This window comes from Neopelma chrysocephalum, unplaced genomic scaffold, assembly GCF_003984885.1.
Source record: "Neopelma chrysocephalum unplaced genomic scaffold, ASM398488v2 Primary Assembly neopelma1_59, whole genome shotgun sequence".
NCBI classification, from domain to species: domain Eukaryota; kingdom Metazoa; phylum Chordata; class Aves; order Passeriformes; family Pipridae; genus Neopelma; species Neopelma chrysocephalum.
The window spans coordinates 11,887,683-11,915,670 of record NW_020897714.1 but is presented as its reverse complement, the minus strand read 5'-3'; the positions used below and the strand labels follow the sequence as shown (position 1 = coordinate 11,915,670).

The following is a 27,988-nucleotide window of genomic DNA, read 5'->3' as shown; positions in this document are numbered from 1 at the left end:
ACAAAGATGGCACAAAGATTTGGAGTTAGACATCTCTTTGTTATGGGCAGCAGCTATGTCAGAGAGCTGTACAGTGAGCTAGGGCAGCAGTGCTGGGTAAGCCCATGAGATGGCTCTTCCACTAGACTAAGTAAAGCCTGAGTCCAAGGACAAGGCAAGAAGTAGGAAACATTAGATGAAAAATAAGTTTAGATGGGATTGAAGACTTTTGCACAAACACTTCTATTGCAGTATTTGCAATGGAATGACTACATCATCCACAGGACTAATTTAGATTTTATTCTGGTATTTCTCAAATATAAAAAGTCAAAATTCTTACATCGATCTTTAAAGAAAATCCATGCAAGCAGGTCAAAATGTTTACAACTTAATTTTCCCCCCTTCCCTTCAGTTTTCACTTCATAACCCAAGTGTCTGCCCCTCAGGTTTTTTTCACAGCACATTGTTAACAGAACAATGCTAGGCTAAGTCAAGGGTGCAGTAAGCACCAAAATAAGAGTTTTCATTTGAACAGCCTCTCTGCAATACCTCAGTATTTCTTGTGGTGTTTAAAGCACATCCATTTCACTTAATTCTGGCTCCCGTGTGGTTTTGAACTTTAAGGCTCCTTTTTCTTTGATACCACCACAATCTTAACTCATGAGAATCTCAAAACCTAACAGTCACGAAAAGCAGCGGTATGAAGTAGACTGACAATTGCAGATGACAACCTGTGTCTTCCCTTTCTCCTCAGGAGAACTAAATCTGGATACATTGTACAGAATTTATGGCATGAGAAAAATCCCAAATCTGCTCTGTATGAAATAGGTTTGGCCCATCAAAATAGAGATTCATGTAAAAACAAAATGCTTCTACATTTAAATTGATAGGTAGTAGAAAAAACTGTAGCCTTTCTATTTTCATTTTTACACAGACCCTTTCTGTTGGAGTTGTCAGATTTCATTAGTACTGAAGCCATACTGCTGTCCCTGTAGCATAACTGAAGTGTTTTCAGTTTACATTTCAATTCACAAAACACTTATCTTTGAAAGGGAGTAGAAGTCAAACTAAGCAGTAGAGCTTCATTCTGAAGGTTGCATAGAGACTGAAGAGATTTATACAACAAATGCTGTGTAAAAAAAAAAATGGCACTACTGAACAGCTCAAATGTGTGACCAAAAAAAAAAAAAAATCAAAATATTATAGGCAATCAACTCTTGAGTTTGTTAGCAACAGCAACACTGTACATTTTATATTATTATCAAATACATAATTCAAGAGTTACAAAATAAGATCATGCATTACCACTAAATCTCATACAAGCTTGGATTGGTTTCATTCCAAGAATCTGAAATGGAGACAACACATTTTTTTATGAATAAGAACTCAAAACTCTGGATCTTGTTTTTGCTTTCACAGACTCAATATAATCTTGTTGTAAGAAAACCTGTACAAGTTTGCTCAATTTAAAGTGATAAAATAACTACTGAACAAAAAAGTGAGCATTAAAGTGATCAAAAAAGGGAGCTAAATGATTCACTCTTTTAAAGGGAGCTTCAGAGCCAGAGGTACCCTTCTACACCATGGGTATGATTTTAACGAAGATTAGACATTCATCATGCTCAAATCCACCTTCTCCTGTTTCACCTGGCAAAACAGTGCATTTCATAGTTTAAAGTAGTGAGCTGAGCAAATGGTGTCCCATTCTGGATTAGGTTCAGTGTAAAGCAGGCATACCCATGTGTGCACTACTGAAATAGCAACACTCCTTCCCTGGCCCCCTCCTCACATCTGAAAGGATGGATAAGCTGTTGGCAATACTTCCACCTTTAGGTGCACTTGAACAGTTGTGTGTTCTTTCCAGTTCTGGAAGTGACCTGGACCAGGAGCTAAGAGAGATGGAAAGGAGTGTCCTACCCGCCATTTCAGAAGTCTTCAGCTTTGTGGCTCATGCCTCTTGTCAGTAGTATTTATGCCTCTTCAAAGAGAGCAGCATTAAGAGATCAGATCATCTGTCTCCCCAGTTTCACTGCATTTACATATGGCACAAGATTGGTTTTCTAGGAATAACTTGTGGCAACAACCTTTTTTTCCTAAAAAAGTGTAACAGCACAAAAAAATTCATAGCAGCATTTTACACAATTTGTGTTAAAAAAGTAGAAGTTAACCATTTGTGTATTGAGTAACAAAAGGTTTAAATTACATTTATTTTCCATTTTACACTCACTATTTACTAGGTGGACTATTTACAAAGGTTCAAATGTTATATAAGAGAATGAGCTTTACCCAGAATTAACTTCACATGTGAGGTAGTGGTCTACCTCAACCTCTGTTTTGGCTGGATATAAAGGAGGTACAGTTGGGTTTAGATCCTAGAAAAAATTCAGAAGTAGGAAGTTCATGTGAATTAGACTGTGTTCTTGTAGAAGAAACCATTGCACACACACACATCTGGAGAGAGAGAAATCCTATGGTAAAAACATTAAGACCAACAGTGGATTTCATTTTCATCTTTATGGCTGAAGAAGAGGAAAAAATAATTAAGAACAGGGTAGTTGTCAGCTGTACCTCATTTATTCCAACTAACTTTTTAATCAAGAGGCCAGCTTTTAGTTGAAGAATCTAAAGAAACTGATGTTAAAACACTAGAGGTGAAGGTTTTAATTATTAATTTAAAATTGGGGTTTTCAGCACACCCACCCTCTAAATAAGACAAAGGAGTATTATTTCCCTACTAGTGTAATAAATATCCTGTCCTGAGCTCGGGAGGTTGCACTACGAGCTCCTTGCAGGGCAAGACACCTCAACACATGCTTGCTAATAGACACCTTTGTAACGTAATGGTGCCCCCTGGCTAAGTCTTACTTTCTTCCAAACATTTTAAAATTGTAACAGACTGCAGGAACACTACATGAGATGCTTCTAATTGAAGATTAGAAGTTTTTGGAACCTGCAGAGTAATTATACCACGAACAAAACGTATCAATATTAAAAGGAAAAAAGTGGGTGGAAGAGGGATCTACAATGCTTTTCACACAAGTCTTCTCACAGTTCATCAGTTGACCAAGTTTTGGTAGCTGCAAGACAAAATTATTTTTCTTGCTCTAGTTATACATTACATGAAGATTGCATAGGACAAGGCAACCTTTTGGATAACTGAGGCAAGCAGTGCTTAGTGTCGGTATCCTTTGCTCTTGATGGGCTGAACGTGGTTTAGTGCTTTATTGTAGTCACCCTTATGCATCTCTGCCTTCAGCACATCCATTTACTCAATTACTGCCAGCTTAAGTTCCTAGCACTTCATCTGTGGATACCAAATAAGAGTTTAGTAAAAGACTATTTGCTCAAGCTTAAACTACTGACTAAAACTCACAAATCTTAAATAAGCTGAACACCACTGAGATGCATATTTTATTTTAGCAGATATGGAAATTTATATACTCAAGGGTTTTTTTTTAATGGCCTATTAAGGCATCTTAAAAAAATCCCTATATGGCTTTGGTTTGCTGAAATACTATTTTACATTGTTAAAAAAGAAAAACATGTTCAAATAAATTTGACATTATGACACATTCACATATTTCACTTAGAACGGACAGTTATACAGATGCCTACATGTGATCACAGATGTCTCCCGATGTGATGGCATGAATAAAAAGGTAATCCAAATGTTTATCTCACAGTAGAGGGCAACCCAGAAGTCTGTGCAGAAGTGACATATAAGGAGTTATTATCTGAAAGAGGAGGAACCCCAGAGTTTCCATTGGTGGGTGAACAGCTCAGTTTCAGTTTTTCCAAATACTCTGCATGAACAGGCTTGTGACACTGAAGGACCTTGATTGCATCTTCTACTTTAAACCATTCTCTTTTCCTTCCTGAACGAGGAAGAACAGAGTTACAAAATTTAAACAGCACCATTGGTTGCTATCTAGTCATTCACTTTTTCTCAATTCTTTAGAAGCTGAGGTTATCAGGTAAAAGAGAGTGAAAAGACCTTGAAAGAACTGATGAATGCAAGAGATTCACTCAAGCTTACTAAAATGCAATTCATAATAAAGCCTTTGAGATAACACTCTTAACGAAGATGCTGGACAGAAACTCATATGACTGTTCATATGCTCCAAAAGCCACATCTAGTAATTAGAGAAAAGGATGATATAATTTAAATTACTTGATACTGCCTTCCTATGTTGTCATGCCTAGTGGAAAACCAGTCTTTAGACTGAACATGCATGCATGAAGTTACAGAAGAATGAGTTGGTCTGATTTCAAAAGCAGAGTTTCATACTCAAAAATATCCATATATATCCATGTATGGAGTTACTGAGGTTAGCATAAGTTTTAGAAAATAATACACCTTATACCAGAAATATGTTTATATTATAAAGTTTCAAGACTTAATCCTACTATGATCGTCCTAGGACCATCTTTTTTTTTTTTTACAAGTCAGTCCTTCAAAATTCAAGGTCTCTGAAAATACTTATAGACAAGGTCAAGGATAGTATTATTAAAAGTGGGATTAATTCTATTTTTCATTTGGTTTTACACCATTACAGGTGCTATGTTTGAACATATATAAACTGCTTGTTTATGATCAAGCATATCAGACAGCAAAACATTCTACTTTTTAAGGAAAAAACAATTTAGCAATATAGTATTTGGCCTTTAAAAAAATTATAAGCTGTGTCCCGAAGTAATAATGACATTTATTCCATCATAATACTTAGAATACTCTAATATAACGTAAGAGTAACACAATATGTCGGAAGCAACCCTAGTTATATGTGTACTAAAGAGCGGAAGAACAGCATCCAATAACTTCAGTTTCTAGAACAGAATTAGTATTCCCCCCAGATTATACAAGTTGCTTCAGAAAAATGAAAGAAGTCTGCTTAATACATTTTTAAGTGTAGCATGAGGACAGAGAATTAATTTACCTATATTAACTGAATCCTCCCAGTCTTCCAGTATTTCCGTCACAGTAAGAACATAAACATATGTCCTATGCTTCCGATCCTGGTTCTGCTTGAATATTAGAAGTAGAAGTTTTAATTCTCAGTAAAATAACTTACAGACTTACCACAGCTATAAGATTAAAAATTACTTACCTGTAAAGGATACTTGCCAGCAAACCTGGCTTTTATTTTAACTAAGCAAACATCGGTACTGATGAGACCCAAAGTGATGGGAAAACAAAAGTTTTATTTGAAACAGCTATTCTGTTCTATTAGCTAAGAAACCCCAACCAAGCCAAAGAGAACACAAACAATTTTGAAGATTGTGAAGTTGTGACCAAAGTATGTTCTTGGTCATCATGGTCATCTACACAATGTTGGCTATAAAGTTTCACTCAGTAAGTGAGGCAAATTAAATAGGCTGTGCTTGCACTCATGACAAATGCAAAAATCATTACCAGGTCTTGCTCACTTGATGCGTGTGCCCCAACTGCAGCACTAACACCTCTTTAGAAGGCACGTGTTTTGCACAAGGCAGGTCAAACACAGACTGACAGAGGTGGTCTGCTCAGGGCAAGGCTGCTGTGCTGCAGCCAAGTCCATACAAGGTTAGCATGGACATTACTCCCTGCTAGCTCCAAAGCAGGCTAGTGGCAGTGTCTGAGGTGCCGCCTGACTAATCAAACCATCCTTCTACTTGGAAAAGGGCCAAGCTCCTAAAAAACCTAGGAACATCTACAATTACAACTATATTAAGAACCAAGAGATGTTATGGCCTAGCTCCCCTTACAGATGGTTGTATCCTTGTGCCTCTATTTGTTCCTACTTAACTCTGTTTCACTACAAGCTCAATATAGTTTTAGACTGTTGTGCTTTACTAGGAAATAAAAATTTTTAAGAGAGTTCTTTGTTAGTATCACTATTACATGGAATAGATACATCTATACCATGTACCCTTTCTGGCTGTAGTTCCACAATAGAAGGATTCAGCAGCAGCATTGATTTCCATCTTTGCTTAGTTCCATCCCCAGGTCACAAGGTGTGGCCACCTCAATGGTACTAAAAACTGTTTGTGGGGCCATGTTGTGAAACTGAAGTAGGGCCTTGATTTAAATTAGAAGTAGCCTAAAAAAGTGACATAACACAGATTTTTCTCTTCTGGTCTAGCTGGTGGTTGATGCCTTCAGAAGAACATAGAGCTCAATTACCAATGAATCACCATCCTTTGCAGCCCCCATTTGAAGGCAACAACATGATAGGTATCCTGGGTTTTTTTTTTGGTCTGAGCTGGGAAATGGAGAATACTTCTGTAGACTGACCCAGCAGAGGTAAAACACAGACAAGTTAATATATAGGACCATCCAGTTGTACTCAAACCCAAAACACATCAGAAAAAAGGCGAGTGCTACTAACTACAAACAGGAGCTTCTCCAGTCGTGTTATGGCTTCCATACTTCTCGCAATGGGAACACCTATATCACTGTATCAACTAGTCATACATGACTAAGTAATATTTCAGACAGGAAATCCCTGTCAGGAATACACTACTTCTGAAAGCTGGGTGAAGATTTGTACCTAACTGAGACTAAGGGACTTCCACTTAACATACAGCACAACATAATAACACTGGATGTATTAGGAGCTGACAATTACTAACACAAGTCTACTTCTGTCTAGAACCTGAGCAGAAGTGGGCAACACTAACACTATAAGAGAGTTCTATCTACCATGCATCCTCTTGCTGTCAATAGCTCTGATTCTGATGTTTACACTATGAAATAGAAGTTTTGAACTACATAGTTTGCTAAAGGTTAGATTTATCTGTTATCCAAAGCCTTAGCCTTTTTAGTGAATCAAAGCCATGAGATGCTTCGTATACAGACCCATCAATTTAGCTGTGTGAAAGTTAGAGTTCAATTGTTTCAGCAAAATCTAACCAGGGAGGAAAAGTCAAAAGAGTGCCATAAAGAAGGCAGGTGTGATATTTTAAAAATCCTAAATCTATCAATGTTGTTGTTGTTTTGGTGGTGGTTTTTTTTTTTCTGTTTTTGTTTGTTTGTGTTTTTGTGGTTTGTTTTGTTTGGGCTTTGTTGTTTTTTTGTTAGTGGTTTGTTTCCTTTTTTTTGTTTTTTTTTTTTTTTTTTTTTTTTTTTTTTTTTTTTTTTTTTTTTTTTGTTTTTTTTTTACATCTAGGTGTTGTCCAAGTACTAATTTAATCTTTCTAGTAAAGGTCCAAAATGAGCCTGAGATGAGATCAGTTGGTTAGAGCATGGTGCTAATAACACCATGGTCATGAGGCTGATCCCTGTATGGGCCATTCACTTACAAGCTGGACAAGATGATCCTTTTAGGTCCCTTCCAACTCAGAATATTCTGTGATTCTGATTCTGTGCAATTGGTATAAGTACTTTGAAATCTTCCTATTCAAATTTTCACACATTGCGTAACAACTAAAGTCAGTCACTTGTCTAACGTAGCGTGTCCAGTAGCACTGCAAAATTATAGGAAGGTAATACTTATGAACTTAAGTCTGATGTTGCAGTTTATCAATTTTCACAAAAAACCACAAACAAAAACCCATTGTTTTTTTAAACTTAAAAGAAATAGCTCACCTCAAATATCCCAAGTAGTCTGCCTAGCTTTCCCTTTACTCCAGCCTACAAAACAAACAGGAAAAAGTGTTAGCATGAGGTATTAATTAAAAAAATTAAAATATCAGTACCATTCTCCTACATTAATTAGCATGCTCCTCCTTATTAGGGTTATTTAAGCAAGTGTTTTAACTAGATAGTGCTGCACTGCTTCTGAAGTTTCTAGATTTAGAGTACTTACGAGTAGTAGAGTACAAAAGCTTGTCCTAATGAGTGGATCAAAGAATGCATAAATCTCTCAAGTTTTCCATCCAGACCAAAATACTGTATTACTTACCACATTCTTTGTGTACTGTATTTTATTAAATAGATAAATGATATCCAATACTGAAATAATCCAGGAAAGTAGATAGGACAAGAGAGAATTTCAAGTAGTATAATAACTGGTCTAGAGAAGCAATACTTGAAACTCCATTGCTATTTTACATAGAAACTTATGTAAAAGTCTTCACAATACAATAACAAAATAAACTGTAGGTAATTGCATGGATCTTGCAGCATAATGATTTCATGTATGCTGGTTTTCATATAAAAGTGTAGCTTTTGGCATGTAATTTGAAATCCAAATTTATATCCCTGATTCTCTACATTTTTGAACTCTTTTTCTAGCTAGTAATATTACAAAAGGCTTTAAATTCAGAGCATTTTAAACTCCAGCATTTTAAAACAATCCCCGTGTGTATCAGCCTGTGCTTAGTGATTTTTATCAATCCAGTTCAGGTGGTCATTACTTTCTACTAAGATTCTAAGGTTTGCTTTTCTAAAATTAATATATAATGCCTCTTCCGACACACATAGCTTATGATCATCCATTAATTCTACACAAAACTCAGTCCATACGCCTGAGACACAAAGGCATATGTTGCCTACTGGCAGACAAAGCCATATTTAGATTTTTTTTTTTGCTTGTTGTATAACTGATATTTAAAATAGGGCTTCCTAGCACTAAGATGACATTTTTTAATCTTCAGTCTTTGCTTCCAGCTTTAGCCAGAGACAGTTATTGATGTCTTACGTCTTTATATAAAGGAACCATATGGATCTTAATTACATTTTAATGAGTACCTCTAACAAATAACTGGACAGGCTTTAGCAATAAGTCTAATCAAAGTATTACAAGTGAATGTTTTCTGTGACTGTCTTTTTAAAGAAAGCAGATGGCTGGTGATATTTATTAAGCCGTTTTGATAAAGGAAGTCTGATCTCAGCCCATGCAACTCATCAAGCATTTTGCTAATCTAGAGCAAGAGCTAGACAAGAAGTTAATGCAAAACTATGTACAATATTCTGTTTGTCTGCTGTGATGACCTGTAGAGCTCATGAAGCTGAAATACATAACTAGACCTGCTGGATAAGTGATTAGGCAGCACATTAATTAGAAAAGTGGTAGGCCCTTATTTTGGTCTGAAAGAGTAAGCTAGGCAACAACAGGTACTAAAGACTGCTTGCGCTTTACACTGTGTAATGAAAAATCACTTATAAGCCTAAAGGAACATGATGAGGAAACATTAAAGTTTCACTGATTGGTCCTAATTTCCTCAACATTAGAGTATCTTTTAAAAAAGAGAAGCAGAACCTAAAAGACTACAAACTTGTGCTTCCGTTCTCAATTTTTGCTTTTCTCATTCAGCACTACCTAGAATTATTATATCCTTCAGATTTCTACATTGTGGCAAAGTGAACAACTAGAAAAAGCAATTTCCCATTATCCTATTCCATCAAAAGTACATGTGAATCTATGAGATTAGTGTTTTTTTAATACTTCAACTGTCCAAGTGTGCAGCTTTAGCTGCACAAGTTTTGTAACTTCACTTATCTCCTGAAGTTGTAGCAAAGAACAAGATTGTTTAATATGCTTAAATATATGGCATAAGAGCATGACAGCAAGGCTAGTACAGACTCTGAAGTTTCTCAAATGTTAAAATAAGCTTTTCCAAGTACTAGGAAACTGCACTAAAGGAGACTATGCTCCATCAGAGGGAGAAAAAAAAAATGATGACTCCTCACCTCAAACCCAAATAACTGCCTCCCCAGTCCATGATCCCAACCTCCCCTGAAACTTTTAATATTCTTTAACCCTTTTAGAAGTCCTGGCCGAGGCCTTATTTACATTATAAAGATTTTTGAAGGCAGGTCTATGGCAACAGGACTGTGGAAGGACAAAATCTCATCATCAACAGACGGAGTAGGGCTTTTCTGAGCTGCTAAGTGAGAGTCTGACAACTAGTATTTAGCACGTGGCAAAACCACCATGACCAGCTAAGTTTATCAATACTGAACAGCTTTCATATACAAGTTTTTTCAACTTATTAGCACCCCATAGTGACAATGTGAATTTATCAATGTTACTCTAAGTGGAATTTATTTAACAGTTTCTTCTTTCTCCCTCCAAGGAAATCAGTTGTTTAAACAAATACTCTTAGCTGAGTAATTCGGAATGAAGCGATTAGAAGAACTCCATTACATTAACTATAAAAACTCTGCAAAGCTTGTAATGAAGCTCTGGTGCAACCAGATGTTGCTATATAAATGTGATTACTGTCACTGATGTCTAGTTACTCTCTAGCCAAGGATACATGCTTCCAAAATGTAGCATCATTCCTGCAAACAGCAGTGTCTTTTGAAAACCTCTACACCCACAAGTGTAAAAAGGTAGTAATTAGAAAACCCATGATTTTTCTCTGAAAGTAATATATTCAACTCAATAATCTTCATAGTTTTAAAAGTACCTTAGTTTTGACATGTTTTGAAGGAACTACATTACAATAAGAACTTGAAGGAAATGTTTTTGTTAGCAAAGGCACTTAAAAGATCGCTGTCAAATTTAAGTACCAGAGGACCAAGAAACACTTCAGCTTTATCCCCAGAATGTCAAATGAAGTTCCTCATTTCCCATTAGTAAGCTTCTAATCCAATGCACTGGTTAAGTTCTAGACTTTGAAGCATTTTGCCTCTCATAAAAACATACTTCTTCCTTTGGTCTTTATGTACCCATGGCTGTTAAAATATGACTCTTCAAGTAAACAGAAACCTATAAGCTGCTATAAGCGTGTAAGGAAGTCTGAACTTTGGGAGAAAAGTCTGAAAACCCCCCAGCACTACTTCTGACAGATAAGCTGTTAAATTAAGTGCTACACTTCCCCAGAACAATTACCTAAGGAAGTCTGAGTACTATGGAAATAAGACCTCAAATCTGAATTTTATGCATATATTTTAGCACTAGTCTAAATCCAACCACAAGAGGGAAAACCCATAATCTTTCTGGCCTAGAGGTCATTCCTGCTGGCAGCTCTAGAGGTACTGCAGTCTCAGATGTGCGTCAGACTTGCCTTTTTCCTGTAGATGGAGCAAGAGTCATGCTGCAGTTTAATTTTTAAGCTAACAGTCTACCAGGGCAAAAAGTTGCTTAAAATCTGACAAATTTGAGTTATTTTTAACTCTGGGATGTGTCGGATAGTGCTTTAATGGCTACACTCCTGAAAGCACAGTACAAGATTATTCCTGCCCCTTTTTTGCATATTCTTATAAAACAAAGCATTTCACTGTATCTGCCATAATCTTTCAGCTGAAAGGGTGCTTTACTAATTTATTTCCTGAAGTGTCTACCTAGTCCTACTCTGTAGCATCCAGTAATTTTTAAAATATCAGATGCTCACTGGAGCCGATTCCTCTATTTCCTGTGAGAGGTCTTAGATAATATTACTGCCATTTTCACTGTTGCACCAGATTAACCTTCAGGATCAGCCTCTTCTTCTCAGAAGCTATATTCACACAGGTCTGGAAATTGGATATTTTCTAGTGGGCATTTCAATATACCACTAAGTACAAACAAAGCAAGAGTCTGGTTTTTGTGAGATGGAGCAAGAAAAGGGAGTGAGAGGGTGCTCCTCCATTGACAAGGCTGGACATCATCAGCTTGCCACTCATTTGTGTCATTTTTCTTTTAACAGTGCATGTGCAATCAACTTACTTTCATCTTTCACGCTATGCAATTAAAGACTAAGCTCCAAATTCATCAACAGAGTAGCTCCTCATTTAGAAAAGGTTTAATACTTTAATACCCTGGGATTGCTTTATACTGTAACTTGATTTTGGTACTTCACTTTCAGGTTTGTAAATGTTTATTGTATCTAAATAATTAAGATAGGCTGTCAAGTTCTTGTAACCTATGAAATGTCAGACAAACTTAAATGAAACATACTAAATATTCAGTAGAGGTAAAACCCCATATCATTAACATGAACAGAACTTAAGGATGAAAAAAAAATCTGGAGTCATGTACACAGGGAGACTACGAAACAACTGCTGCCCATGTAGATTTGATCTTTGCTTGGGTTTTAAAACAAAGATTTTAAATACACTACTGTTGGTATCAAAGCGAGGGATATTTATAGCCAGTGGGCTATCAGCACTCCTACTGTTCAGAAATGCCATTTTAACACTATGATTTTATCCATTTAAATAAATTAATAGAAACCAATGCTTAGTTTGTGCATGACCCAATACTGAAGAAACATTTCAAACCAGTGCCAATGTGTGTTCTTTGAAGTTTATTCATTCAGAAAACTCTTAACAGTTCACTGTACTGTAACCAGCTTGCCAGGTGACATTGACCTCAGTATAAAAATAGAAAGGACATCTATCTCTAGAAAGGTCAGTATGAATTTCCATGGCTCAAAACCCTAAATAAACCTGTTTTTAATTTAAATATGGCACTTTGCAATCTTGTTGAAGCACTTAAGATTCAAGAATATGTAGTTCAAGAATATTTTAATTTAAGGCATGAGCTTTTAAGGCTGATCAGCTACACAAGGTATTAAACCCCAGAAACCCTGAAGGTGTAGAACAAATGTCACCAAATGATTTTTGCTTATTAAAGCCTCTAGCCTTTGAAAAGTCTTTATGTGCTTGCAAGCACAGCTCAAGGCTGAACATGGCAGGTACTTTGTGTTGTACTCCAGATTATAATAAAAAGCATAGTCCCTTCAAGATCATCCATTCTTCACCATTAAAGAGAAAAACCCAAACGTATGACTATAGTTCAGTCAGCTCTAGTTTGACATGGAGCCGGGACTTTAGTATCCCTCATCTTGGGCTATACCTTAGGCCAGATCAGCAATTAAAACTACTAGTGTTCACAAGAACCCTGAGCACAGGACTGTGCTTTTTAATCCCACCCATTGAACTTGTGGCAGTGGGAAGTGCCTGGAGTTTCCCCAGAGGTGCTACTACTGCTTAGAAGCCTAAATATTTGCTAACTCTTTCCTAGAATCCTAACTCTTTGCTCCTTTCAAATGGACTGCCTTGTAGCTGAGTATGTCTTGTGTAGGTCTAAATTGGCTCCTCCAGCAGAACTGAACACTGTCCAGAACAACTTTGATTGAGTGAGGCTTATTTATGCTTTAACCTTGCTGCATGAAGGCTGCTAAGAGCACTGAATAGTGAACTAGTCTGTTCCCTATATAAGATGGGAGGAGGATCATTGACTCACAGTTCAGAGATCTCATTTTGACACTGAATAGCAGGCAGCATTTGGTGCAAGTCACATCTATATCAAGTTCCTAAGCCATGACAACACAACAGAACCAGTCTTAAGTCTTTTAGCAAACTAAACCACTAGATAGCACAGCTAATAAAAAAAATATCATTCCACATACTAATTTAGCAAGAACATTAATGTATTTTGTGAATAGCAGTAGTCAAACTGGGATTAGAAAACTGTTTAAGACTAGTAGAAATCCTGTGGTTCACTCACTTGTCAGGATGCATCGCCTTTCTGCAAAATCTTATACCTCCTATTTACAAGTATGACATTCTGATTTTTCTTTCAGTTTTACTTGGCCTAAAGTAACATTTAACATTTTTGACAGTTTTCCTAGGAAAAATAAATAGCAAATGAAACCCTAGAATTTTGAATTTGAAATTTAAGCATTGTACTGGAGTGGGAAACTGCCTGAATTCATCACAACTTAAAGCTCTGTTTTGCCTAGGCATAGGAGCAGAGACAGAAAGGCAAACTATGGTGCTTTCTTTATAGATAAACAATCTTAAATGTATGAATTATCAACTGCTCAGATAGATCAGCTTCTAATCTGCTTAGCTTGAAATGTCCTCAAGGCTCTCTTTATTTCTCTTTTTTATGCAGATGCACATTGATGGTTAGTTCATCTTCAGTCCATTCTAGAAGAGATGCGAGTCAAACATTTTCTTCACAAACACAGAAATGTTACACTACTAGAATATGTCATTTGGCATAAAGTCACAGTTCCACTTCCATTAAGTGTTTTCATAAAGGTAGACAGAAATTTAGCTATGCAATGAAAGAGTGCTGGGAAGCAAGCTAAGTTAATTAGTTCACCTCACCACACTATACCCCAGTTCTAACACAGAACTACAGCTCTTTGAATTTGACAACCACATAGGTCTCAGTCAAATACTGGATAAAGGAGGCAGTTGCCTCTTCCTTCTTTGTTCCCATCTGAAGATAGCAGTGGGAAAAAGCAGCTGGATTTTCTGCTTTGTTTTGTTTTTGTTACCTCTTCATACACCTCTCTCACGGCTGCTCCCCCTGGCTCTTCTTCCGGTTCCATTCCTCCACCTGGTACAATCCACTGATCTGGGTATCGGCTACTGCTTACCAACAGCACCTATAAATAATTGCAAGTGACTGTTAAATACAGCTCGCAAGTCAGGAATATTGCTACTATCTGCTTTTTCAGCAATGCACTTATGCACCTAGCCAGGTGGATTGCAGACTTTAGAAATGAAACATAATAGGCAACCAGTAGTTGTAAAAAAGGTGAAATAATTAACATCCAGTCTTTCTAAAACAACTTAGTCAAGACAATGTCGTTGCAATCTCTTTGTACAAACACTTTCATTGGATGCTTAGACACAATGTGAAAAATACAGAAGACAATACGCACAGGAATGAAGGCATACAAAAAAATCTAGTAACAACTTGCCAATACTGAGCAAGTCTTCAGATCATATAGATGGTATAGATGGTGACAATTAAAATATTAATGAAGTTAAACTTCACATAGAAGTTTAACTAATTCTTCTGGAAATGTCATCTTTTGGATAAAAAAAAAAGGACTTCTGAAAATAATTCTAATTTTTAGTCTGAAACAAGCTTCCTTTTAAGTTACTGAAGTGTTACGTTAGTATGACATGCTTACGATATTGCATAACTAAAATACAAGGAGAGCACTTCATTGGCCTTTCTCCAATTTGGCTTTTTTTAAACATTTATGTAAGAGGAAAAACCACAACACATTGATTTTTAAATTTAATAAAAATTTTTTCCCAAGACACTTTAATTTCACTTAATTTGACTCTAACTGAGTCCTATCCTTGATATGCACTCATTTAAAACCCCCTGTCTATAGGACCTGTCCTTCATAATATTCAGAGCTGAAAAGATTTTATCTACCTGTCCAGCAATCTGGAATGCCTTGTATTTAGAGTAATTTTGCAACAGAAGTTGATGAAAATAAGACCTTGATTCAGGACATGGAAATAAACAGTTTAACTGGTATTTGAGACACATCCCAATTAGTGAGACGTAGTCATCTGTGTAGTAAAACGCTTCATATTCTAGGGAATACTTACATAAACCCTACCCTGAAGTCAAAGGACAACTGTGGGGAGTATAAGGGCAGGGTCAGCGCTCAAATCTTTAACAGCAATTAAAAGACTAGCAACAAGAACCTCAGTCTAAAGGTAAAACTTTAACTGGTGCCAGAAAACTGAAGTGACAGTCCCAGTCCTCACCAACTACCTTTATGGACTTTAAACTTATCCCCTGCTGGATTAAGTAGGAAAATGACTCCCTGATGACAGCAACAGTGAAATGATTACCACTTATACTATGTCTCTTTGGCACTCATGGAAATAGGTTGTAGGTTCACCTACAGGAACTGGAGAGTGTAATTAAGATGACTGCATACTTGTGAATGCAACAACGCATGTGCATACTGAGGTGCACCTGGAAGAGCCTTATCTGATAGGTACCATCATGTAATGTTTATCTTATGTGCAGTCAAGATTAGTCCTACACTGAAGGATTCTCCACTGTACTAATTTCCCCCCCATTTTTTTCCTACGCTAAATAAGGAACACAGCAGAGTTAGTACAAAAGCATTCTTAGCATCTGATCTAAATGTTAATTTTTTTTTCAGTCAACTCAGATATTTTACTCAACTATCTAAAAACCTAGGATTAGTCAGCAAAGCAACAAGGCTAGACACAAATGCACCTCAACTTGATCTTCACAGCCAAAGGTTTTGATTTCCTAGGATTCTTTCACTTTAACAAAAGATTTCCAAAGCATACACAGCCCTACTAATTGTAATTTAGAAAAATTTAGAAATTTTAGAAAAAAATTTTGAACATCTAGGTGAAGCACCTATATCACTACAAAGAATCACCATGTCAGCAGTACTTAAAAAACAGTTGTAAAATCCAAGTTATGAATTCACTTATGGGAGTCCAGATATAAGCATTACACATTATTTTCTGCTGATGAAGCTAGCACTCACTCCAGTCATGTGAGAAGTAGCAACAATAATTACCAAAAGGACGATTATATCACATTAAATCATTCCCAGCTTGGTAGACCAGTTTTAAATCAGCATTCATTGTTTAGTTAAGGCTAAACATAAAATTCTTAATTGCTACTATGGGATAAATCAGGTTTCTCATTCTGGCAGTGTAGCATAAAGCCAGGAACCTTTTATGCGTTTATATATAGTAGTTGACTACTGCTAGTATGATCAACAGACTATCAAGCTGGGTTTGTACATCTATTAGCTTTAAATTACCCTTTTAAAAAGCAGAGACAAATAGATCTAGCAAGTAATCAACATTAAAATACATTAACTCTTGTAGATAGGCTCTACAGCTACATATACAATGAACTCCCAAGCATTATAGCCAACTATCCAAATCTCCACTAACCCTGGAACTGAAGCATTTGGTCAAGCATATTTCCCTCTATGCTTTATTCTCCTACTGCTTTTACAGAATCCAAGGGACCACACTAAGATATATCCCTGAGACCTTCAGATGCACAATTTTTTTCATCCATTAACATTATCACATGAAGCCACCAGGACATGAGACATCCATCCTGGGGTATGCCATCAAAAACATACTTGGTGGTAATCAGATTCTGCAAATGCTGAGAGCTGACAGCTGGCAGCTGCAAGATTGTATAGTAAGGCTGAAAAGCACTCCATACAGATTCTTTCAGACACAGTATCAAGCAGTCTGGCAATCACTTCCAAGTTTTTGTTTTTGGTGTGTTGTTTTTCATTCCATGTAGTGAATGTAGTTTTCAGGTCTTTCCATCTTTAAGTCTCCAGAAGAGAAATCCTGAATTACAAAGTCAGCAGCAAAAATCCTGCAGTTCATCTTCCCTTAATAGAAGATAATCAGACTTAGATAGAGATCTAGGTTGCCTGGATATCCAGTCTTTTCTGAGGAGGTTCATGGTCACACAAATTACAGTAGTCTACCGAAAAAGAAGACTGCAGAATCTCACACACCTGCATTTTGTCTGGCTTATGCACACCATTTTACATCGTAACCTCATTAGGGTCAGAAGAAAAAAGCAAAAGTTCTTCCTATGCAGACAAATCTGTATCCCATCCAGGTAAATCTGTATCACCAAATGCAAAAAAGGATTAAGATGTCTTGAGTTGTATTACTTGCTAGTGATCAATGCCTCTCCCATGTCTCTGAAAAAGGCTTACTCTTGATAACTCTTGTTCAAAAAGTTTACAGAGCATTGACATCAAATCTGCTTGTCTGGTTATACTGCTAAGTTTATTTAACTCCGAAGACTAAGGTAAAGATATCATTTTCCATAATGCTGCCAAGTGGGGAAGTAAAGCTGCAAAACTCAGCAAAGAGGAAACAAAAGAAAAATTCTTCCATTGTTATTGCCAAGTTCCACCTTGCTTTCAAGTCCAGGAATAGCAATGACCTTTGAGTGCAGTGAGGAGGAGTAACTGCTAGCTCACCTACTTGTAATAAGCACCTATCGATATGCATAACCATGATATGGTTAACCAAAAACCCAAAGTGCAGGCGGCATCATGGAACTTGGTCACTATAAATGCTAAGCCTGCAGACAAACAACTGAAAATTTCTGAAGATGCAAAAGTTTTGGCCTGTTTAGTGTTCTCAAGTCAAAAACACTTGTGAAACAGCAGTCATATATTCCAGAAGACCAAAATGGCAACAGCTCACAGTAGTACAAATTACAACCACAAGCTATTCCTCATTATATTTTTTTTTCTATTAAGCACTAGAGAAGTAGAATACAGTTTAAGTTTATATAAAATATCATTGCTTTCTATCTTCCTTAATTGTAGGACAAGATAGCTTACAAAAATAATTGTATTAAAAACCAACTTACATAAAAAAACACAGTTAAAGTTGAAATTTGCTGGACAGAACAACCCCCCTCCCCCGCTGGATTCTTTTGACTTCAAAACAAAGTCATACACAACCTGAAGTAAAAGGAAAAACAAGTTTACAGTTGAAAACATATCATTCCAATTCCACAATAATTGTCATTAGATGTAAGTTCTCCACTCCCTAATTACATCTATCCCTCTCTTCCCCACTGCACAACCCATTTTTTCCCCTTACATCACTCTCACTAGCTACGTCCAGCTTGCTGTTTGAATTACCTGATGGAGACAGGCAAGTCTGCCTTTTTTAATAGTACAATTGGCAGTTAAAAGGAATAACGTTCAAGAGAAATGAATCAACCCCTCGCTCCCAAAAGAGCGCTGAGCACGTGCGACTCAGTTGCAAAGAACATCACATTGCTCAGGTGTACTACTCAACACTGCACAGAGAAGGAAAGGAGAAAGCAGGTACAGGGAAGACAAAGGATTTAGCTCCCAAGCTCTACAAAGCTGAGTACACACAAATCATTTCAGAAGCTTTTAACTGGTCAGAATATAGGAAAGATTGTGAAGGCATTAAAAGGTACCTCTCAGGTACAAAACAGCATCAAAATCCTGAAGATGCTCCTGATGCCTGTACATCACAGGCATCAGGAGCATTAAGAGGAAAAAAACATCCAAGCCTACTCTGAGAAAAAAAATAGGACCCATTCTGACAGAGGTTAATATAATCTAACTTAGCACACTCAATGTGGAAACTTAGCCTACATGGTTGGTCTGCTAAAGTTACAAGCATCTGAAAGAGTCAGAAGGATGGTTTAATCCAAATGCAGCCACAAGGGTCAGTCAACCCCTATAATTTGTTTTAAAATGGCCATAAACAGATACTCAGGGAAGAATACAAACAGTAAATATTTTATTATTCCCTAACACTTTCAACCTCCAATTGTTTTCAGCTTAGGAGCTTCCTAAAAAGCACTGGGAAACTACTCTGAATGCTGCAACACAGGAACACTATTGAGAAGCAAGGAAAAGCACCTCTTGCAAACACTGGATCACATTTCCAGAATTCACTGTATAAATTCTTAGGCAAAAGCACACATCTTGAATTAAAGAGCATATGTCAACCTGCTACTGTGCTACTGTAGTTAAAATATTTCCTTTATCTAACACTTTTTGCTATTTTAAGAATCACTGCCTCAGTAGTTTTGAAACAGTTTCTCAGTTTCACTATAGGCTAACGTGGTATCCTTATCCCAGAACGCCATTGCCTCTTTTTGGATTCCAGAAGGTTGAAAAATGCAATAGAGCTTTACAGCTTGCCATAGCAATGCCACACAGACAGCATTTAGTAAGGAACATTTGCCTTCCTAAAAATGTTCTCAGTAGAGTGACTGCTTATAGTCCTAATTTGTTACTGCAAAAATTTTCAAAGTTACTTTTTAAACCTGGAGATATAATGTGCGCAAAGTTATTGTAAAGTAGTAAAAACCCTTTAGGATAGGATTTGACAGCATTTTAAAAACCAAGACTGCAACATCTTTACTTTCTCCCTTACGACGGCACAATGAACTTAGGAGGCTGATCTGGCTGAAAACTGATTGTCCATTAAAGCTTAGTTTCCAGCCTGTGCACACAACACTGATCAGGACACAGCCATTCAAGGGTCAGCGCTGCACAAACTGGGGCAGAAAGGCACAACTGCAACTACCCCATTTCAGATCAGCCTAAGCCAGTTCAAGAGCCTCTAGCAAAGTACTTCAAAGACGACAGACTGAAAAACAGTTCCCAGCTATGACAGAGGTTAAAAAGACAATTTAGCCTCAACGAACAGGAACTGGCAAAACAGCAGAGAAATGGCTAACTAGCAATACATTAATTCTGTAACACTCGTTAACTTGAGCACAATATCGTGAACGCATCCCAGAAAACTGGGTTCTGTCTACACAATATATTAAAGTCTGAAATATCCTCCCAACTTTACTTAAAGATCACTTTTCAAAGTAAAGTAGCAGCACGATGCTTGGACATCAATCAGTGCAACTTTACCCCTACTCTGAAGATGAATGAGATCAAAATACAGATATAATTTTATAATACTTCAAAATACATCTGGAAATTAATTTTCCTTTGAGATCTGACTTTAGGGCTATATGGCAATAAGGAGAGAAACATCAGCCTTTTTCAGAAGAAGTTTTGATTTTAACTTACAATTAAAATTATATTATTGTAGAATTTTTAATTCACATTAAATTCACATATTTGGATAACGTGTTATAGTGATTCAGAATTTGAGTGCCTTCCTCTGGCTATTTAAAGTACTTTGTTTTGTTCTTTGCTAAAGTGTTCATATCAGGAATAGACAGCACTATACTACTATGGCATGCCAGTCAGGACACATTTCCTCTCGTCAACAAACACTCAAGTCACCTGTAACATTAGATCTCCCCCTAAGCTTTAGTATGCTTTGGAGAATCAGATGTGACAGGTCTCATGGCGTGATGAAGGATGCAAATCTTGCACCCAGACATATGGCAAAAGGAGATTCCTGGCTGAAAAAAACCCACTGCAGACAAACAAGAAAATTCCCACAAGTGCCTACAAAAGAAGTTTTACTTCTCACACTGGGCCAGTTTACTTGCTAATCCACTTTACTTGCTAATACAGACCAAGGGAGAAAACACATACTGTAGCAGAGGTAGAGCTAAAACTCATATTGCTGTCTGTTTCTTTTAACTTGAAACCATGGTCTAATCTTGAGCAGGAGAACTGGGCTTTACCGGTTACTCAGCAACATAATCTGTTTGACTAAGGGATCAGCTTCCAAGCACTTGTCAGAAACAAGAGGTCTTTGAGAATGGTTCAGCTACATGTAAAGTACTTGTCAAGTCATCTTTTAGCCTTTTCTGTCTTTGAGATACTTAGAAAAAACCATACATCTCTGAAGACAAAAATTTGTTTTAAAGTATTTACGTTTATAAGACTGGTTTCACTGAAGTGCTTAAGCACTAAGTCAGAAAGCCACTGAATTAAAATAAGCTTTTCAAGTGTTCTAAAAACAAGACTGGAAAAAATTACACATCAACCTATGGTCTGTGAACTCACATATCTACAAAAGATGTTTAAGGAAACAAGTCTACAAACCCTACCTAGACATATGTATGCATATATGTGCGTGTATATAGGCATACATATCTCTAGCTATGATTTAATATATTTCTGAAGAAGCTAGCCACTCTGCTATTTCACAGAAACTGGTAATGTGGAAGTTTTGAGAACCACCAAACCAACTGCAGCAATTCAAACAAAAACTTAGCCATCAGTTTAAATCCTCTAAGTAAACTTAGGATGGTGCAAGTAAGCTATAAGCATATTTTCCTCAAGTATCTAAACACAAATATTACTAGTTCAAAATGATAGCATGTACTAAACAGGAGAAAAAGTGTGTTGCAGGACATCTTAGCCTGATGTTAGACAAGTACAGCCATGTTTCCTTCTCTCCTCAGCCCACTTTGAGCAACTATCCACCCCATTAAACACATCCGTATGGCATAGACAAGTAATACCACAGCTATGGGAAAAAAATAATTGATGTTTCACAATAAAAATAGGTCATGGTCGACTGATTTCAGTATCTGAAGATGCATGAATGAAGACCAAAGCTTTCTGCCATGGTGGACAGATGAATTCCCGCAGCTGCGCCAAACCCGCAGGCTTTCACTGCTGCAAGGAGTTGCAGTTTGTCTAAAAATATTCCGACATGAAAGCAAGGTGCATATCCAATGCCTGCAGAAAGCTGTGTTTATTACTTCCACGGAAGAACAAGTGTCTTGTATTCTAAGTTGATTACCTGACATAAATCCTGCCATAGCAATGTAACATTCACCTTTTCTTAACATTAACACAAGCTTTAGCCACTGCAGAACCCCATATGAGCCTGCGGGGATACACCATAAGCAGACACTGTGTCCCTGTAGACACATCGTGAAGAGCCATTTTGGAAGGTGTTTATAGGTCTTGATTTTCCAAGCTATACCCCTTGGTATACCCCTACAGCACACAAATCATAGATTCAAAGGGTGGTTTGGGTTGGAAGAGACCTTTAAAGATCATCCCAGATCATGCAGTAGTTCCAAGCCCCATGCCACAGGCAGGGACACCTTCCACTAGACCATATTGCTCATTCCACATGCCTGATAATGTCAAAATATCAAGAAAATGCTGAGGAAAATATAAGGCAGCAATTATCCTATGTCAATTACTCCTCCTATATGTTAGCAGAGCAGGGATATAAGACAGAACAAGTAAACACCACAGTGCATTTGAAATGCACATTGATATAGGTATTCTCTGGTATTTTAAAATATGCCCATATTCTATTAGACAATCACAGGTAATCCGTATCACTATGGAGACCACGCCAGCCTTAAATATCGTGCCATAGTCATACCCCATGTTATTTTAAAGCACACATTATTTGTGTGTTTACACCTGAGAGCTTACATAGAAGGATAAAGAAACCAAATGAAAAATTCCAAGCAAGGTATGGAATATCTTTCATCACTGTGCAAGTTTATTTACAATAATTCCTAGAACACCCCAGAGTAGCCAAGTCATACTTCTGGGCCCTAATTTATGGATTAGATTGCATTACAACAGGTCTTTCTGGTTTTCAGACAATTTAGACTAATGCACATAAAAATAACACTTTATTTTTCCTATATGCTTTAATAAAGGAGCTACAATACTAAGAACCTAATTTTTAACTCAAGGTTAAGAGGCAATAGTTGTCATGCACGTGTATGTCCTGCTACAGGGGGAAAAAAATTAAAATCTATATTTCCCATAAGTGTATAACAATAAATTTTTCCTCACTGTCTCAATAGTAAAAGAAAACCATTGCCATCTGTTTTCATCTCATGTACAAGGCTGAACAACAAAGGCAAAATTAAAAATTGAAAAGCTTGAAGACTTTTTTTTGCATATCAAATTATTTTAGATCTGCCACTAGCAACTGCTGGCTGAACACTAAAGTAGGGCTTTTGATACCATACTTGATTACATAAAGCAGTGTTACAGATGCCAGAATAATTAGAACGCACTCAAGGTTTATATTCAAGATAAAAATAACTGCTCATTTATTTGTATAAGTAAGATGTAGTTGATAGGGGGAAAAAAATAAATTAGCTTTTAAAATTATTTCAGTTATCCAAATTACTAGAAAAATTATGTTTATTACTATTTGTTCTGGTTGCTTTAAAGGCTTGACTTGTTCTCTGCTTTGAGAGGAAAGAATTTCCTTGTCTACCCTCTGCCCAGACCCCAAGACAGCAGCTTTTTATGTAAAACCACTGTTTGCAGAACATGGAATGCATAAGCAATTCCAACCTGTGGAAGCAGTTGGTCCTCACAGTACCAAGAGAGGCTCTCCTGCAGGCTTATTCTAAAGCTGCCATCCACTCCTAGTTGCTCAAGAGAAACTTGCATTTCCTCATACACTGATCCACCAGCCCATCCCAGCCTGCTGAATACCGCCAGCTTTTTGCACACATCTAACAGTTTCTTGTTTGTTCAAAGCAAAAAGCCTGCAGCCACCACACACTTCATGCCCACATAGCCTTGTTTTGTTTTTTCATGGGATTTCTCCTGCTTCATTTCTGGGATTTTTTTTCCTTCATTCAAAGGGCAGATAATGCCTGCAATTACTGTTTTATTTCCATTAAGAATAACAAAAGGAGCCAGCACTTAATCTCATATCCAGCCATCTTGCTCTCTCTTCAGCCCAAATGACAGCACTGAGACCAAATCAGGCAACACTTTAATGACAGCAGTCTAAGATCTCCTATAACACTCAAAAAATCCCAAAGCTATTGGCCGCATTACTTGACTATTTGGGCTTCCTCTAGGATATTTTTCTTTTTAAATCATACAATATCACACCATGAAGGCTACAAAATCTAAACCAAACTGGACTATACAGCACTAAAGTGTCACATGTGGAGGCACTTGAAGATGAAGAAACAGGAAGGGAGGACTTTCACAGTGGTGTATCTGCACAACCATCAATCACCTCAGGTACATACTTTCGGCTACAATACCAGCTCTCAAGACAAAGCAGAGGCTTTTGAAAGGTTGCAGGACTGTGGGCAAGACCAGTTTCCAGCCTGTAACGCTCAAGAGAACTGACTTAACAATTTTAAGTTTGGAAGCAAAGTTGGTAAGTCTAATTGGACAGGGTGCTGTAGCCAGGGAGTAGGAGTTCAGTGGCTGTATTTAAAACTGTATGCAGGAACCACCAGACTGAATTTTGCCTCAGCAGTATTCTACAGCCCCACCTATGTTTCAAATTAAGAAATAAATAAGAAAACAGAAAACAAATATAAATAGATGCATAGATGTATAATAATAACAGAATAAATAGATGTACAATAGAATGTAAAAGATGGGCTTGGTCAAACCCATCCTTTGCTACCACAGTTTTTCAATTGACATGTTACTTCACTGTCCACAAAACTCAGCTGTAACACTGGCATCAGCAAAGACACAAAGGTAGTATAAGAAGTGCAATATGGTTAGAAAATGGACCAAGAAGCCATAACAAGCAGATTTTGATAGATGAACAATAGAGATATTAATGTTTTAGAAACTTGCCCAATTTTTTCAATGAGCATAAAAGGCTGTTACTGAAAATGTGGGTCTCTAAATTGAGAGGCAATACCCATAAGTCATGATATCAACAGGGGATATCAAGCTGAAGTTGCAAAAGAAGGATCACATTCAGTTAAGAACAACATACTGTGAATTTCTGGTGGAAGTTGAGAGTTCAAAAAGCGGGAACAAGTTACTTAGATATCACCAGTGAGCACAAGATGACTACGACAGCTTTACTATCATGACAAAGATGGGTCCTATTAAATTATTTTTTCCTGCTATAGCTAGAGAAGTATTAGTAACCTTTTACACAATACAGTGAGATCCCATCTAAAGCGACCACAAGTGTTGCCCACATTAAAAATATGTTTGTCAAACTGAAGGAGATGCAAGACCTACCATGATTATCAAAAGAGAAAACTGGTTTTAAGAGAAGGGGTTTTAAGACTTCAAGTTCATAAAAAATGCTAAGAAAGGAATGACTGCTGTCTACAGATATGTCAGAAAGCTAAGTGTGAGAAAGGAGAAAAAGAAGCTAAAGCACAGGCACAACTGGATACAGACTGGCCTTTCCGACAGTCAGAATGGAAGTAGAAACACAGGTTAATTCTAGGATTTGTATCAGAAGATTGCTATAGATACTCATTCCTCCACAGAGAAACTAATCAGCTGAAAAGTAGAACAAGAGCTACTGAGTCTTGCAGACAGTATTTCTAGTTTAAAACAACAACAACAACAACTTGGGATTTGGATTTCTTGCTTTTAGGACTCTTAAAAAGAAATATATTGCTAAAAATTGCTTTCAGTTGTCTGTTCTATTTTCTCTCTTCTAGTATCAAGCAACTATTTGCTTATGGGGTAGTAATCCTCTAAGTCAAAATAACTAGAAAATCTATTCTGCCCTGTGGTTCTTCTCCTCCCCAGCATCCAATAGCTTCTGCAGCAGTCTCCTGTTCCCCTCTTGTCCCAGTCACCCAGGTACCACAGTTGTGTTCCTTCATACTGGAAGTCACCCTGTACTTTAAGACCCTGGAGATGCAGGTCAGATAAAAGTCAGTGGTACAATCTCTAGAGACTTAGAAAGGAAACACTGAAGACACTTACACGGAGTTCGAAGTAGATCTACACATAAACTTACTAGGACAACAGTGTTCAAGAACACTGAAGCAAGCCTTATCCAGCCAATTTGGGGAATGTGGCTGGTGATTCAAGTTAATCACAAACAGCATTCAGGCATCAAACTTCTAAGGAATAGGTTCTGTACTGATACAAGTGAAGCTGGCACTTAGGAAACAGCTACTAAGCAAGTTCAAGCTGTTGTCATTGCTTGTTTGGAAATAACTTGTCAGAAAGCAATTTGAACTGTTTCTACACACTTAATCTATGTCCTAAATCTAACTTGGTGTTATCCCATTTAGTTCACTCTTGAGTGTGTCTACTTGCATGATGCCAAAGCCCAGCCTCGTGCCAGCCATACAGGTACTCCATCCGCAATACCACAATGGACTCTAATCCAATAAGTGTCAGCATCCACTCTTACAGCCCAGCAAAGCTGCTACCAGCATCCTTAGCCTCAGAGGATGTTATTACACACAACAGTATTTTGAAGCAGCCAGTGATCTCATGTAGATGCAAGACTGAAAGAGAATAACATGAAGTTGCATCAGGAAATGAAGAATGAATGGAAATTACTGACAAAGGTGACCTCAACAATGAATTTCCAACTTCAGTTGGTGCAAGAAAGCTGTTACAATGGCTGAAGTGTTTGAACTCCAAATAAGTCTGAGCTGGAGTAGCATCCAAAAATAAATACTGAAGTCACATAAATGGGGAAGCATGCTGGAGTGTCAGAAACCAAAGCAAAGCTAGACCAATAGCAAAACCTTGCAAGATTCCTGCTGAGGGCCTTTCTCCCTTATAATATTAGGAAAAGCTGATCAGCATGGTCCCAAGGCTGTATTTATACCACACAGGGAATGGCATATACTAGAACACTATACAGATTTTTTGCCTAAACCCAAGTGTCTGTATTTTGAGATCAGGCCTCTCCCTGCTGCATTATATTGCTTAGTAGATGTTAAAGCAAGACATCTGCCGTACATGTAGCTTGGGGAGGACACCAGCATCTTCCAGCATATAGATAAAGGGGAGAAAAAAGCCCAAACCCATACCTTTCTAGTTATTTCATAGCTACTAAACAACAAAATGAAAACAGAAATTAGAAAATGTATGCTTCCAGCCTGAGACCCACCTATAAGCGAATTTTGCAATGAAACCATCAGGCGAGTTCCCAGATAACGGCAGTGCCATTGACCTTGGCTCGGAACACGGGGCAACTTTGTTGCCACCTCCCGATTCTGCTGCAACATAAAACCCCGGGTGAGTGCTACCTCCTACAACCAAACCCGCAACACCACCCCTCCGGCTCCCGAGCATCTTGACAAAATGTTTCCAATCCCTGTTTTACTCTCTTGGTGGGAAAACAGAGTTTTCAAAGCACAACTTTTTTATTATCCTACCCCATGAGGGGAACAGAGTTCGCCTTCAGGGTGACACACCAGCCCTGCCCTCCACGCGCCATTATACATTAACCGGTTTTCCGCGAGTTGCGGGCACACAAAGGATAAACCCGGAGTTCCAGCCAGTGTCGTGTCGTGTCCCGTCCCGGGAGCTGCCCCTCCCTCCCTGCTCTCCCTCCCCGCCGAGGGGCGCCGGGGCCGCGCACAGAGTCGGGGCCGCACACGTGGGCGCGCGCCCCGCCACCCCAAGATGGTGGGCGAGAGGCGCGCCCGCCCCGCCGCCGGCACGGCGTGGACCGCCCGGTGACCGCCCGCTGCCGGCTCCGGCCGTCAGGGACCCGCACGGCCCCGGCGTGCCATCCCCTTCCCGTCTCGGGGCGGAGGGAGCCCCGGCATGACTGTGTGCGCAGGAGGTGTCCTCCGGCAGGCGCCCGCGCCCCCCGGCCAGACAAAGGGACGCGGTCTCAGCGGGTCCCGCCGGTGGCGGCGGAACGGGGACCTGGCCCGGGCCGAGCGCGGCGCCCCCCGCCCCACTTGCGCAGCGGCTCGGCGGGCTCACCTCGTCCTCCCGCTCGCTGCGGAAGCACAGGCACGCCGCCCGCTTCTTGTAGCCCTCCCGGTCGTATGTCCGCGTCTGGTTCGGCTTGAATTTCATCATAGAGGCGGTGACACGCCGGCTGCCCCCGGCCGCCGCTGCCGCCGCCACGGCTCCTCTCTATGAGCGCCGCCGCCGCGCCCCCGGGACACCGGCGCGGGCCCCCCGCTCGGGAGCGGGGCAGGAGGCAGGCCAGTCCCAGCTGCCAAGCTGC

The 27,988-nt window shown here is 38.4% G+C and overlaps 1 protein-coding gene across 2 annotated transcripts; it reads right to left on the bottom strand.

Annotated features, from left to right (window-relative positions):
* Positions 1-256: 256 nt before the first annotated feature.
* Positions 257-27,988, bottom strand: NUDT4 (nudix hydrolase 4). 2 transcript variants are annotated; one of them, XM_027679869.1, is made up of 5 exons: positions 27,739-27,988; positions 14,122-14,232; positions 7,547-7,591; positions 4,917-5,004; positions 257-3,854 (listed from the first exon to the last, which is right to left on the bottom strand). In XM_027679869.1, the coding sequence occupies exons 1-5, from the start codon at positions 27,835-27,837 to the stop codon at positions 3,652-3,654; spliced, it is 546 nt and encodes a 181-aa protein (XP_027535670.1). In that variant the 5' UTR covers positions 27,838-27,988; the 3' UTR covers positions 257-3,651. The 2 variants fall into 2 exon arrangements, with proteins under 2 accessions (XP_027535670.1, XP_027535671.1); XM_027679870.1 differs by having other exon boundaries at positions 4,917-5,001; positions 27,739-27,968.

Coding starts and splice junctions, on each gene's coding strand:
- NUDT4 (XM_027679869.1), bottom strand. CDS start 27,837: ATGATGAAATTCAAGCCGAACCAGACGCGGACATACGACCGGGAGGGC. Junction 14,233..27,738: donor GCAGCGAGCGGGAGGACGAG/GTGAGCCCGCCG, acceptor AATTATTTATAG/GTGCTGTTGGTAAGCAGTAG. Junction 5,005..7,546: donor GACTACTTGGGATATTTGAG/GTGAGCTATTTC, acceptor CTAATATTCAAG/CAGAACCAGGATCGGAAGCA.